This window comes from Nasonia vitripennis (genome assembly GCF_009193385.2).
Source record: "Nasonia vitripennis strain AsymCx chromosome 4 unlocalized genomic scaffold, Nvit_psr_1.1 chr4_random0007, whole genome shotgun sequence".
In the NCBI taxonomy this organism is placed as follows: Eukaryota; Metazoa; Arthropoda; class Insecta; order Hymenoptera; family Pteromalidae; genus Nasonia; species Nasonia vitripennis.
In genome coordinates, this window is record NW_022279643.1 from 241,813 (window position 1) to 257,162 (window position 15,350).

The 15,350-nt window shown below is 44.9% G+C and overlaps 1 protein-coding gene across 1 annotated transcript; it reads right to left on the bottom strand.

Annotated features, from left to right (window-relative positions):
• Nucleotides 1-12,238: 12,238 nt before the first annotated feature.
• On the bottom strand, nt 12,239-12,691 carry LOC103317352 (putative nuclease HARBI1). Its single transcript, XM_008214952.1, has one exon. The coding sequence runs from the start codon at nt 12,689-12,691 to the stop codon at nt 12,239-12,241; it is 453 nt and encodes a 150-aa protein (XP_008213174.1).
• Nucleotides 12,692-15,350: the final 2,659 nt, after the last annotated feature.

The window sequence follows — 15,350 nt, forward strand, 5'->3', positions numbered from 1 at the left end:
CTATCAATTCAGCTAGTGCACTATTTTTTACACTTGCTTTTTTTATCGTACCACTACTGCTTTCGTCTGCTTCGCTACTGTCAATAGCACTGCTATTTGCGCGACTACCACTCTCAGCACAACAAGGTGGTGGTGTTCTAAATAGATGATTGATGCCCTCTGGTGTCTCCACAAGTTCTTAACTAAACAATTTCTATCGTAAACAAAGGCGGGATTCCACATATCCTCGGCTATGAGTTCCTGATGTGGGTTGAAACCACGATCAGTGATTAATTAATATTATTAAATTGTTCAAGGTTATGTATATGCGAGCTAACTTGGTAAGAACGTAATTACGACTACTCTTTTAAAAATATTTTTCTCCTTTATATTTTTCTGTTCTTAAAGTTTATTGCTTTTCCTAGATAATTATCGATCCTTGATAAAAAAATCAATCAAGAATCCTTGTCCTCAAGCTCGAAATTAATTCAAGTTGAATTTCCTAGGTGTTTGTTCTCGCCAATTATTTTGGACATCAAAGGCCTGGGGACGCGACAAAACAAATGTATCACTACCTTTTATCTTTTTATTGCGTGACACATAGACGTAGTGCAACTCGTCGTCTGGAAATATACAGGTGCGAAATCTGCAGTTGTCCGGTGTATTCTGCTTCAAAACCAGCAGAAGATAACCGTAGGGTCTCAAGGTGGTGTCGCAGCAGGCTTCTTGCCAGAATCGGGGATCCTCCGGACATAGCTGACGCGACAAATGTAGTATCTGAGATGTGTCGCGCAAATTCCTAAAAATCACAATCTAATGCGCGTTCAGAAATATGTCGCGTTTTCCTTTACCCTGATGGAAGACGTTCTCCGTGATGAATATCACCGAGAGCGAGTGATAATGGAATGCTTTAGAAAATATATCAACTATACCACAACTGGATTACGATTTACGCATCAAATCATCAATGATAACAAGTTTAAGTCTAGGATCGGCAGCCCAGTCACTAGTCTGTGGCAAACCCTCGCGAAATTCCACTTTTTTGCTCTGTAGCTTGGCTGACACTCTGCGTAGTAGATACTTACACGCTCGATTGTTGTATCGCACAGACCTTCCTTTCTTGAGAAACTTTTTGACGAATACCGTTTTTCCACAACCTGTGGGACCGCACAGTATAAAGGTAAATAAAGGTAAATGGATGTTTCCATCGCGTGTCCATAACTGCTACTGATTTCTCTTCAATTACAGCTCCTCTTCTACTACTACTACTTTACTCCCCGACAAAGCACCTTATAGATTGTGAATAACACACGATAATCAAATTGACCAATCAGCTTACATGTAAAGCAACACCATCTATGAGTTTGGGAATTAATCTAAGCTTGAAATATAAAACACATTATTTTTCTTTTTTTTTCTCTTTCTGTATTTATTTTTGTTTTTTTTTTACAATAATTCTCAAGTCGTTGTAAATTCCATTGCGCTTATTTCTTTATAATTTAAAAATAACTGTAGTTTATTGGCTTGTTCACTCAGACTATTGAACAACTTCTCGTCCTTGAGCAGTGCAGCAGCCACTCTTGACGGAAGAAAAATTTGGAATTCGTCGTCCAGGATAGCGATGATCATTGAACCAAAACGTGTCTTAACCTATTTGAACGACATCACCATATGATGATGGTCGACCTCCATTTCGGCGACTTCCTTAGTGGGCAGGTATCCCCCACTGGCAATTTTATTGAGACCCTCTAAATCCATCTAGAAAATATAACAATGGTATTAATAATAATAATAAATAATAATTGATAACACAATAATAACAATTATGAATATACATACTTTCTAATAGAGATCGTCGTTGTTGTCTTGTTCTCTCGATTACTGCACTTCCCAGATAACTTTGTTGCGCTCGTCGGACGCCTTATATACGCTTTCTAGATTTTTCCACCTTCTTCGCTACTACCATCTTCCCACTACCATCATCACCGCTGCTAGAAAGGTGAAGTCAGCAGTACTTGAAACAACCAATCAGGTTACATTGATGGCGTGGCGAACGACCAATCAGTTTCATGAGGAGCATCTAATAAAAAGCATGTCTTGTAACGCCATCTGTGCTCTGAGTTTCGCTACATAGCGATCTTATAACCATACGGGTAACTTTTGTCCAATACTATAAATCTTTTTCTGTTATATACAGATTTGCATGTCTTTGTCTCTTTCTGGGTTATTACACCATGAAATGCCGTTCTACGTATAGCGGTATTATTCATTACTATATCCAAATCCGGAGAAGTGATCATCTCTCGAATTGAATCAAAATTGATTAACTGACTATTTGCATAGTTCAATCGAATACCTTTTACTTTACACACACACACACTTCTCTTGGCCATTTGGTTTTCTACACTTGTACGCATAAAACTTTGGACCGCCTGACAAATAGGTCGTTATATAGGTCCCAGGGCCCTTGTCGGCTAGCTCATCTGTCAAACTACCCAGCGATGTACCGATCGGTAGCTCGTACTCACCGTTTTCACCTTTACAAACATAAAATACCGAATCAGTGTCGTAGTAGAGAACTCGAGCACCCAAAGCATGCAAGTAGTCAAATAGTTTGAGTCGTGCTTGTGCCGTTGTAAATGCAGCCAGGACCACGTTTGTCATTGATGACGATATGAGGATGTCAGAGTCTCGTCTTTGTAGCACCAATCGACGTAGAGCGTATCGTCATTAACTGGTATAATAAATACCATAACCTCCACCTCTACACTGGTAAGCAAATTTATCAATGTCTCTCGATTTTGTACAACAAGTGTTCTTGTCAAGTTCTCGCGTTGACCAAACTTTCCCCACAGAGAATTGAAACAGAGTTTGGCTACAGATCGTAGACCCGCATTTAAACATATATCATGTATATTCTAGCTGCTACCCTCGATGCGTTTCAACTCTTCAACGTAGCGCTCCTTATCCTCTTCTATAATACAGTCTGGTGGATATCCTGACGCCGCAATCTTTTGCGTACAAAACTCGTTGATATATTCAGCAAAAATACTAAGGATTTTAAAAATAGGAAAAATCGCTGATTTTCGTAAAATATCGAAAATGATGATGGTCGACTTTTTGGTGGTGTTTGGTGATTTTTTGCCATTTTCAAGCCTAGACAACTTTTGACCTAGGCAACCATTTTTAACCCACCAGCTCTTAAATTAATTCAATTTTCTAATACTTTGATTCTATTAAAACACATTTTTGGATTGCGCTTTCAGACAAAAAGTAGCAATTTTCTGGTTTTAAATTTATTTTCCCCGTAGGAATTTTCTCACTCAAAGACTGACCCAAAGAACCAAAAAAAGTTGGTCTGGTAGGCGTGCCCTCAATTAGAAATTTGCAACTTCCAACACCCAAGTTGTGTACTGTCCATCGTGGATTCGCACATATGCAGGCAAAAAAAAAGAAAAACGCCCACAGGGTAAAAAAAAACAAACGTCAACTAAAATTTTTATTTGCCCGCCAGTCTCAAAAAACTTTTGTCCCGCTTAATAGATCCGAAAAACGCGGAAACCGTGCTTGTGTTACAAACACTTGTTTTTGTAACACATGCACGATTTTTGCGTTTTTTGTACCTATCAAGCGGGTGTGTAGTACCAGTTTTTTACTCGAGTACTGAATAAGAAGATAAACCATCTGTATTGGCAAGTAAGGCAAATGGCAGTAAGGCTAGTCCCCGGCGTAAATCAGAGAAGACAAGCACACTGGACCGTCCGCCTCCTAACTCGACTCGGAAGATACACGATGAGAGAGAGAGAGAGAGAGAGAGAGAGAGAGAGAGAGAGAGAGAGAGAGAGAGAGAGAGAGAGAGAGAGAAACCAGCCGTGCCGCTTCTGCCAGTCGAGCCACGCCGTCCAGGAAATTATCTTTGTTGACGTGTAGATAGATTTGGAGGTCATCCGCGTAAAAAAGATGTTTCATTGTGTTGCCGTCGAGTATATTTTGCAAGTCGTTGACATAGAGGCTAAACAGCAAGGGTCCCAGGACAGAACCCTGTGGAACTCCCAGATTGGTTTCAAGCCACTCTGAAGTTCTGTTTTTATTCGAAATTACCATCTGAGATCGTCTCTGTAAATATGATTTAATCCACAGGAGAGCCGCCCTAGAGAACCCCAGCCGTCTCAGCTTATATAGTAATTTGGAAGGTGAGATGGTGTCAAAGGCCTTGCTGAAGTCAAACAGCAGCATAAGCGTCACCTTCTTTTTGTCAATTGCCATGCGTACGTCGTCGGTCAATTTTAATAACGCTGTCTGTGTACTGTGGTGTTTTTGGAAACCGGCCTGGAAGGGGTCGATTATATTATTTTTATTGAGATACTCCGTGATCTGGGTGTGCGCGATCTTCTCGAGTACCTTTGAGAGGAAGCAGAGCAATGCAATTGGACGAAAGTCCTTAACATTGGAAGGAGCGCTGGTATTTCTTAGCGCGATTAACTGTGCCTGCTTCCAGATACTCGGAAAGATCCCCTGTGCGAAGGAGCAGTTAAATAGATTAAGAATAAATTCGCCAATAATTGGGAGGGCCTTGACGACCACCCCGCATGAAATACCATCGACACCCCTCGCTTGCGAGGAAAAATGCGATATAGCAAGGACAACGTCGCTCATACTAACAGAGCTAAAAGTAAAGCCCTCCTCGCTTGTAAGTAAAATAGTGCCCGTTGCATTGTCTATATTTTCGAGGGGTGACACCGATACTCCCGCGAAGTGCTCGTTCAGCTCCCCCGGCGTAAAACCAAAAAACTCCTCCTCTTTATGCCCAGGCAGGAGGCCGAGATGACGCATTACCTTCCAGATATTTCTATTTTCATCAAGGGCGTCTGATAGTTGTTGGCCAAGGAAGGACTCACGCTCTTGAGCAGAACGCATGTCGACTTCGTTGGTGAGTCGAAGGACCTCATCGAAAAGCTCCGCCCTCCCGGTGCGCTCATAGCGCCTGAGTTTAGCATTGCGTTTATCGACGAGGAGCCTCAGCTCTGGTCCAGACCAAGGAGCATATTTCCTACGTGGGCAAACCGTTTTCAAAGGCGCCAATTCATCAATTGCTAATTTTATATTATTATCAAGAATGCATAAAGCGCCCTCTAGATCGGATTCGATGGAATTCACGGATGTCCAGTCACAACAAGACAAGAGGTCGACAAGACTAGTTGTGTCTATGCACTTGTAATCCCGGTAGGAGAAATGTCACTCGCGGGAGTGGGAGCGTAGATGTCTAGCGAGACATCTATGACACAATGCTTGCCGAAACTAGGCAGCCACTCATTCTTAGAGTCCAAGATCGTGTCGTTTTCGTCGGTCATGATAAGGTCAATCCACGTGTGAGGCGATGAGGTACGATGTGTGGGACCATTCCGGATGATCTGAAGAGATAACTCTTCGGACAGACGCTTGATAGTAGCAGCGTCGTCTGAGTCAGATAGTAAATCCGAGTTCAGATCACCCATTATGATCTTATGGCTAAATTCACCGCATAAGTCCCGCAATACATCAAAATGGTCTGAGTCCTTTTGCATCGAAATTTTCGGGGGCCTGTAAATAACTCCGAGTAGTACCGGAGGTGAGTCTCCCCTTTGTACGCTACAAAAAAGGTACTCTGGGATTCCAGGTTTTCCTAGACCCATAGTATCAGATGAAGCAAGCTTTTTAATTTTCAATCCATTGCGCACGAACAAGGCGACGCCACCTCCGTTTACATTTCGATCCTGCCTTATGATGGAAAATCCCCCGATGCTAACTAGGCTATCATCCACAATCGGACCCAGCCATGTCTTCGCAAAACCAAAAATGTCAAATTGCGCGGATGATGATGATGACGATGATGACGACTGTATAGAAGTTGATGCAGATGATACAGTCGTCAATGATGGCATCGATGCTGGCAAAGTTGCAGCCGATTTGCTTGCCAGGTCCGACTCAGGTCTGTTACTTGAAGTAGCGTCAGAGTGCGACGTTGCAAACGTCGCAGCCGCGTCGATACGAGGAATCTCGTTCGATGCGGCCAAGCTCTGAGTGCGCGGAAGAAACAAGCGAGTTGGATTGTTGTTGTCGGTGCCAGCCTGACCTCGAATTCGAGGAACGGGCCGGCTAACCGTCCACGTTAGCATGAGAGTGAGCATCGTTGGCGCGAGAGTGAGCCTCGACGGCGCGCGCGCTGATTGGTCCTCCGCATGTCGCGAGCCAATCAGCGGGCGCCGATGTGCGACTCGCTATCCGCGCGGACTGCCAGCCAATCAGGCGCGAGGAAGATGTGCGGGCCCAACGAGCGCGAGTGGAGAGTGAGCGCGAGAACGAGCGGGAACTCGGAGAGTTCTCTCACGACTGTTGACGGAGTACGACGACATGCGAGAGAGATACGTGGCCTCCTCTGTTACGAGGAGAATTGGGAGAGTCTCCCGAGGTTGTGCGAGAGTGTGAGAGAGTCATAGGTGCAGCGCGTTGGCACGAGCAAGTGCCGACGCCCGGACGAGCCAGCAACCATCCGCACGAGAGGAAGGAAGCTAGCCAGTCCGCCATCATCGTCCGGAGGACCAGAGCAACCAGCAGCCTTGGCGTGGGAGAGCCGAGGAAGCTAGCCGTCACCAGGTCCACGAGAGTCAGGGAGGCGCCGGCGGGAGCACCGCCGGACGTCCACCAGGGAGAGAGCGAGTAAGAAAGTATTAGAGAGAGAGAGAGAGAGAGAGAGAGAGAGAGAGAGAGAGAGAGAGAAAGAGAGAGATAGAGAGAGAGAGAGAGAGATCCGAGAGTGAGGCGAGTGTGATGCGGGCACACTAGAGAGAGAGAACTCGAGAGACCAGGGTGTTGGTGTGCAGTGCGGGTGCACACCAAGACGTCTTCTGCGCGAGGCGTCTGGTCAGCGCACGCGAGAGAGAGAGAGAGAGAGAGAGAGAGAGAGAGAGAGACGTCAGCGGACTGGACCTGGGCCTGTGGCCCGCCGTCTACTGCACGAGCGTGGCTCGTGTTTGAGCGTCCCAGCGTAAGCCCTGCGTGGCTAAACTGTGCGCGAGAGGCACTACCACCGTGTTGTAGGGAAGGGCTGGGCGAAATACATGTGCAATAAAACTTAACCATTGTGTGTGATCATTTTCCCCTCTCCCTAGCGTTCTCCCAAACGTGATGATCGCGGTCAAATCCTACGTTTAGAAAAATCCTAGTGCATGCGAGGCTCTAGGTGTTGCGCACCTGTGTTGGGAGGCACAGCGTCGCAAGAGTTTTCGTCCTTTTCAATGACAGTCATGCGTGTGTTTTGTCGTCGAGGTAGTTTCGAGCCAGCCTGACACGCCGTGAGAATAGCCTGCAAATCGGCAGCAGATGCAAGCACGTGCGCGCGCTCGCCGCCCTACGCCTAGCCAGGAACCTGCCACCCGCATGCCTGACATATTTGAAGCCCAGTCCCTGTGCAATAGGCCTCAAACTCTTAAACAACGCGAACTTTTCCTGGGACAGCATTTCATTTAAGTAGACTTTATGTCCGGTCAAGCAGTCAGCAGTCTCCGGGTCTAGAGCCCCGGGCTTGATGTCGTTTGTGGTAAGGTAGTTGTTAGCTAGCGTGCTTTTCGCATGCATGATTTCCCTGACCAGGCCCGGGCTCGCAAGCTTAACGACGATTGATAGCAGCACACTTCGACGCGTCGCCGAATTTGCCGCGATCGTGTTATTGCTCTGAGCCCTGTCTAGTCTACGCTGGCGCAGTACACGAGTACTGGCGACGTCGCTCTTCTGTAGGGCGGGAAGAACGGTGCTGAGCAGTGCAAAGGCAGCTGCGGCCGAGGTTTTCTCGTTGATATTATCAATCTTCTGAATTAATCCGTGTATTATGACCTCGCACCCCTCAGCAACGCCTCCCCCCGACCCCACGTCCCCGCCAGTAGGTGCCATCCGAGGAGAGGAGCATTTACGTTTTCCTGCTACCTCAGTGGCTTCACGTTCAATAATACTAGGACTCGAAGCAAGCAATGAACCGCAGTCCGAAACCGACAACGAGCCCGTGTCGGGGTCCTGGCTAGCACGATGGAGCTTTTTAAGCATTTGTTTCGTTTGTTGCAACTCGTCCCTAAGAATAATATTTTCGTCCAGGAGCAGCTTGTTGGCGTCAAGCAGTCTATTAGACGCGCTGATTTTATCGGCTAGTTGGGTCTCAAGAGCAGAGATACGGGTATTCAATTCCTCCATACCGACTATGGCGCCCCCTTCTGCTAGTGCAGAGGAGACACCATGTGGTACCGAACCCCTGCTCACGAGAGCCTTCAGGCCATCAAGCTGATCCTGGAGCATGTCAAACCGCTGATAGAAAAGCTCCATCGTACTCACAGGAATTAAAATATTTGAGACACCTAGTAGGCTGGTGTCTCCCAATGGCGCATCCTTTGCTCTATTCTTCTGCAAAATTGCAGGGTCCAGTGCAGATGAGTCATTAATCGACGCCGATGTGAGCGAAGAGGGCGCCTGTGTGTCGGTAACCCGCCCGAAAGATGCGTTGGGGCACTGCTGACTATCCTTCAGCTGTTCCGGTGAGGCAGGCGCCTGGGAGTCAGTAGGCTCGGCAGGCTCGGCAGGCTGCTCCAGCGCTGTTGCTGCTTTGTGTTGGAGCGGAGAGGGGAGACGATCGCGGCGGTACTGTTGCCGCGATCGCCTGACCGTGTTTTTGCACACGGCGTCGACGCCGCGCGCTGCGTCTGCTGGTGGGGCGAGACGCGAAGCGTCGCCGACTTAGCTCGAAGCACTGGCCCGGCGCGAACGCTCACCTGATGTTTTCCAGGAGGCGGGGAGGGCTTCCTCTGTGTAGTTTTGATACTCTGCTTGGCCGACTTGGTTGCAGACGTCGCCACGGCAGGAGAGGATGTCTCTGGCGGGAGCGTCTCTGGCGGTGGTGTCACTGGCGTCTCTACTTTCCGACACTTTTTGCACACTGCGTTCATCTTTCTGCTTGAACAGCGAGTGTGGCACGGAAGACGGCAGGTCGGGCACGTACTTGTTGGCGGTGTAGAGTCGTCATTGCAGACGGAGCAAACCGCTGGTGCCATTGCGGTATCCACTTGAGTGCTGCTCAAATTTTGCGCCAGTCTTGACGTCACCACGAAGGAGCAGGGATGCCTACGGCCAAGATAAAAAGTCCGCCAGAATCCCGCCGAATTGCTCCGCTGCGCTCCTAACCTCTCCGGGACACTACAGGTTTTGAACGGTCTCCCTGGCTCTTTTTAAGGAGCCATGCAGTAATGCTCCGGCGCATGGAGCCTGCGGGAGGCCAGATTTTCTGAAAATATCCTCTCACACGGAGTCAGTCAGAAAACAGCCGAAAATCGGGCTTGAAGACGGAGCGATCCGACACGCGTGTGAGACTCACCTGAAGCAGACGAAGAGAGATAGAGACAGAGAGTTGCAGCATATGGAGCGTATGGAGCAACATATGCAGCATCAGTTATCTTTGGTGCACGGAGAGTCATTTTTAGGAAATTTTACTATACTGTCGAGAATTTTAGTATAGTGAAATATGCAAAGATTCGACAATTTAGACATACGTTGTAGTAATTTTTACGACAACGTATCATGTACATTTGCTTTCAGGTACAGTCTCGGCGAGTCAAGTGCAAGCAAGTGCTCCGCAAGAAGCTGCTGAAACATGCAAAGGCTGATGCAGCCGCAGCAGCGATCGCTCAGCCTCGATAATAGCACGTGCATAACGCGCGAATCCTCAACGAGAAGATAAACATCAGACCCACCGGATTACCCTGGCGTATCATCAGGCTCACCGATCAGTCGGAGGAAGAGGAGCCCAAGAAGCGAATGACAAAGGCAGCTCCAGAACAGGAGATGATGGCGAGACCGAAGAAGCAACAGGAGTCGCTGAGCGCCTCCCTGAAAGCACAATCGCAGTTTCGTACGAAAAACGGCAAGTTCGGTTAATCAACGCGTTTGGTCTCGCTCGACGTCAAGTCAACGCGTTCGGTCCATGACCATATACGACTACTCACATCGTACAAACTTCGCGCTGCGGTCAAGCTAAACTGGAAAGAGCGCGCTAAGATCTCGCGACGCATCACGCGGTTGAAAGCCGAGAAACCTGTTGACGACAAGAGGACGTTGCACCGGAAGCTGCGAAACTGACTACGATATAACGTCGAGGGCCTCGTCACTCGAGGAGAAATCCGCTGAGTAGCTGATGGTGTACTGCGGCAGAGGCAGGAGACTAAAGAATATATCAGAGGCAAGGAGGCTCGCGGGAGAATCGGCGAGACCAAGAGGTCATCGATCGTCGCGGTTCAACAGAAAACAAGGCCATCGACTGCTTCGTTAGACGCGTCCTCGTATTCGTCGAAGAAGTGTTACAAAACTTCACCTGCACCAACGCTATCACCCAAGGACAAACTTGGAGCCACTACGCGCTCGAGTATTTCCTCGTCGGCAAATCCGCTCTTCAGTATCTCCCTCACCGAAAGTCCTTCCAGCTGTTCAGTTACCGTCAACGCAGGCTGCCAGCTCGCTTCTGCGCTATACGACAACAGACCGTGGTTGAACATCTTGTTGCTGAATTCCATCCTGACAAAATAGCATGGACAAATAAAAGTGCTATAGCCTGTAAGAGACACCTCCTTCGAGATTTAAAGGCGTAAATCTCACGGCTTAAGCCTATCACCCGAGGACAAACTCGGAGCCACCACGCGCAGTAACTCCAGAGGCAAGAGAAATTCCACGGAAAAGAGCGAACCAGCTCCTGAAAGCGCGAGCAAGAAAGTGAACCAACAGACGAGCAGATAGTGCCTGGAAAGCGAGAGGGCATCGGTGAGAACGTTGAGAACGTTAAGAAGCAACCGGGCAAATAGGTGAAGTTTCATGTTCGAAGAGCAGCAGCAGTAGCAGTAGGAGTCCTCCAACTGGAACATGGACAGCGGCAATGAGAATTCGTCAGAGACGATAATCAACCTGTGAAAACTGAAGGTCGTTCGACCGAAGATATCGAGAGGCTTGCGCAGGGACAACAGAGCTGTAAGCATCAAGCGCTCGCTCAACAGCGTCATCGACATCCTCACTGAGGGGGTCGACGTGCCGGTCGAGTCGTTGCAGGACGCCACTGTGGTGTTGACGTTGCGGACGATGGTGGATGCCGACAGCAACCCGGAGAACGCTTGCCAGAGCAGCTAACAACCTACTATCTCGATATTATAGCTATGTAATTATGAAACATCGGAGCTTTCAGTCGGTCATGCAGCTCCATCCGAAGCTCCACCATATCGGTTTCAAGCCCACTCACAACTGCACCAATACAACCGGCAAAAATAAATAAAAGAAGAAACAGCAGCAGTCGAACAAACGGCAGAGCTGCAGCAGCGTCGGCTCTTACGTCAGCCTGGCGAGCAGTTCGTGGCCGAACTCCGGTTCGCTTGCGAGTTCTTCGGGCACACCAGTGTCTCTCAGCCGATCGTCCGTCGGCTCACGATGGAAGTTCTCCACACCGAAGCTGGCCCGCGCGATCGCTGCAGCCGAAAAGAAGAAATACGACTGCGGTCCGCTCAAGGTATCTATCAATGAGACTGCCGAGCTCAACGATGACGCGAGGCACCGGGATGAGGGCAAAGAGCCTTTCTGGATAAACTCGGCCAACAGCCAAGTGCGCGAGGAAAGAGAAAAATGGGCACTCGCTGCCGACGATAACGAGCACGTCGAGAAAGAGTAATTTCACTTCATTCCACGAGTATAATTTACACTTAATACGTACTTCGAATAATTTTCATTATTTCACATACTTATACCTTGACAAATTTTTTCTGTTAATTGCGTTGCTACTTTGTAAATCGGTACTTGTTCACTGTTTGTTATTGTATATTAGGATTCGTTTATGAGGATACTTGGAAGCTCAGTGCAATATATTCGTTACAAAGGGTAATAGGTTCGTTACAAAGGAACTAACCCAATATCACATATTCATATTATGTGATATTGGGTTAGTTCCTTTCTGACTTCTTGTCCATTAGTAGTAACATCTTCACTTTCACTGACATCTGGCACTAATACTTCATCAGTTTCGTGCTAGTCATACTGCGGTACGTCTGTATACTCATTTTCCAAATCTAAAATTATGTTATGAAGAATGCACGTCGCCTTCACTATTAGTTCTGCTTTATCAGGAAATTGCTAGACTGTGCAATAAAAAATTCTCCATTTTTGGCAAAGCCTACCAAAAGCACACTCTACTGTTGCTCTTAATAAACGTTTATTAAAGTTCGATTGAGCATCGGAAAGCTTTTTTCCTGGATAATGGCTTCATTAAATAAGTGTGAATTGGATAAGCTCTATCACCGACAAAAAAATATGGCAAATATTTTCTAGATTTGGGTAGCTCGTCCTCTTCTGGTAGTTCAATTGTCTTATCTTTCAGTGCTGCATAAAATGTAGAATTTCTCAAAGTTGTTGCATCATGTTGGTGGCCATAACCACCAACATCTATACAAATGAATTTATATTTAGCATCAACAATAGCTGGTAAAACAATTGAATACAATTTTTTGTAATTGAAATACAAAGATCCACTGCTATTTGGTCTTTTTATCCTGACATGTCGGCCATCAATCGCTCCTACATAATGTGGTAAATCCCACAGCAAATAAAAGTCCTGAGCGATATCGAACAAACGCTCCTGGGTGGGTACTGGCATATGAATGGGGCCCATTATTTCCCATAAAACTTCTATTACATCTTCGACTAAAGCGCATATGGTTGATTTGCCCATTCGGAAAGAAAAGGATAGGCCAGCATACGATTGTCAAGTTGCTAAAAATCTGTAAAAATAGTTATATTGAGTCCAAAATTCTTTCGATAAATCATTATATTTAATATTATTATTACCTCACCGAAGTTACAACCAATTTCTCTTCAGGTAGAATTGGTTCAGTGTGCAGATTGCACCAATTTTTCATTAATGAATCGTGGATTTTTGAAGCAATATAATCAAAAGTCAGACTCACATTCGAGTATATTGCTTAAATTTATCTTCATATTTCCTCAAAATCGGAAACAGATGATAGTATTCGCTGTAATACTTTCTGTTTAAATGCATGTCATGGATTTGAATACTTCTTATACGTCCTAACACCATATCCACCGTATAATTTGGATCAGCCAAATTTTCATTAAAATCGAATTCTTCCATATCAATTATCAATACTTGCTAAAAAAATATGGTTTTAATGAATATAACTTAAAGTATTTTTAAACAATACATAATATTTTCTGTATTCCATAATACAGTCTTTAGAAAGTATTTCATTTAGTTGTAGATATCTTTTGGTTTTTACGTTGTTTAGATATAATGAGTGCAATATTTACTTACTGCTTCTTTCTCGATGGTTGCGAGTGAAGGTTTAAGAGTTGTATATACAGGTTTTAAAAAAACGTTTCACAATTGATCAGATGACTGTGTAGTGCCTTTCTTCGTAGCAATTGTTTTACGGTTTCTATAAAATAATACTAAAGTATGTAGTGTTCTAGTTCCTAGAATACAATCGTAATGACAAAGTTTTACTTTACAAATATTAAAGGGAAGTATACTCGAAGGACAAAACAAGGACAATTTGAAAATTTGCGTGTTAGGTTAGGCCAGTCGAAAGTGTACACTATTGTAGAAATCGATGGTAATTATCGATGTTAACATAACCTAACTTACACTGATATTGATAAAGCTTTGATATACATAGATATATTATTACACGAGTATTTTCTTCTTTGATTTTTTGTCCACCAGAGTGTACACCAAAACAAAAAAATACTTGCTTCAATACAACGAAAAAGTGCACGAAACACTGCACAATGTCACTTATAACACACTGAAAGTGCTAATATCTCCCTGTTGACCAGATACAGTCTGTATACTTGATATACTAGTTGATATACATATATCTCAGAACAAGAGGTCGAGTTGTCGAAGGAAAGCCGATTACTGGTGTGAAATCCGACGAAGACCTTCTTCGGGTATACTTTAGACACTATGACACTAAACTAAGCTCTATGCGAATTCGGTATTGTTTACTTCCGAAGCCGGTTGAATCTGCAGCGGATTCGCTATAGGTACAGTGCTGCCAATGTATAGGAGGCGTTGCTTTTCTATGTGGTTGCTAATCAGAAAATCAAAAGAACAGAAATGACCGAAAGTAATTAAATTTGTTTACTCAAATCATAAATGTTATAGCAGCCTCTCAAATGCAAGTGCCTTTATATTTAAATTATATTTCTCACTGTTTCAATGTACTCCAGAGCATCAGTAAATATACAGGGTGGGCCATTTTAATCAAACCAGTCTAATAACTCCTAAATTAAGTCATGAACAGAAAAATTGTTCAGATGAAAGTTGTCCAGGATCAAGGGGGACATCTTTTTGTGCAATTAGTTTTGACCTTGAACTCAAATTTCAAGGTCATTTGAAGGTCAAATTTTTTTTTTAAATAGGAACCCCTATTTTTGATAGCAGATTCGGAAAGAACAGGAAATTTTACGTCCGAAACGTTCGAAAGTAAACATCCTCTAAAAGCTCTAGCAGTCGATCTCTGAGCAATGCCAAATAGCTATTCTGGTTAACATTTTGACCTTAAAAAATATGGCCCAATCAGGTAACCATTAATGATCCCACACCACACCATTAAACTCCATGGTCAATAGCCCTGTACCAGTGGGGATTTACAGGTGACCAGTAGTGACTATTGTGCATATTTAATTGACCATCACTGCGAAATATAGCCTCGTCAGAAAACATAACAAATCTGAAAAAATCTGGATCATTTTGTAAAACTCCTAAAGCCCACTGGCAAAAGTTAATACGCATTAGAAAATGGCGTGGCCTCAGCTCATGAACTAATCTTATGTGGTAATCGTGATAGTGGAGATTATTGAGAATTCTCAATGCTGTTCTTCGTGGTATACCGATTTCTCTTTCAATTTGTCGACTACTAATTTGTGGATTGAGATGAACAGCTGCTAAGGCGGCTATAACATTAGGACCATTTTCGTTGTATTCGTGGTGTCTGCGTTGACGACGAAGATGTCCATCACGAGCTCTTCGAAGTAATCTGAGTAGTGTGTCGTGAGTAGGACGCCTTCTTAGAGGAAAGCGTTCAGCGTAGAGTCGCACCACGGCTCTGGCATTGTTTTGGGTTTCGCCTAAGATCATTATCATATCAACAATTTCATTGGATTGATAATCGTCCATGTTGAAAATTTTGTTTATAATAAGAAAAACTATTTTATTTACATTCACTCTTTATTGAAATTGAAACTAAACCAAAATAAGAAAGTGACAATAAAAAAGGAGGAATTTTCAAACTGTATAATTTTTAAAT

Coding starts and splice junctions, on each gene's coding strand:
- LOC103317352 (XM_008214952.1), bottom strand. CDS start 12,691: ATGGGCCCCATTCATATGCCAGTACCCACCCAGGAGCGTTTGTTCGAT.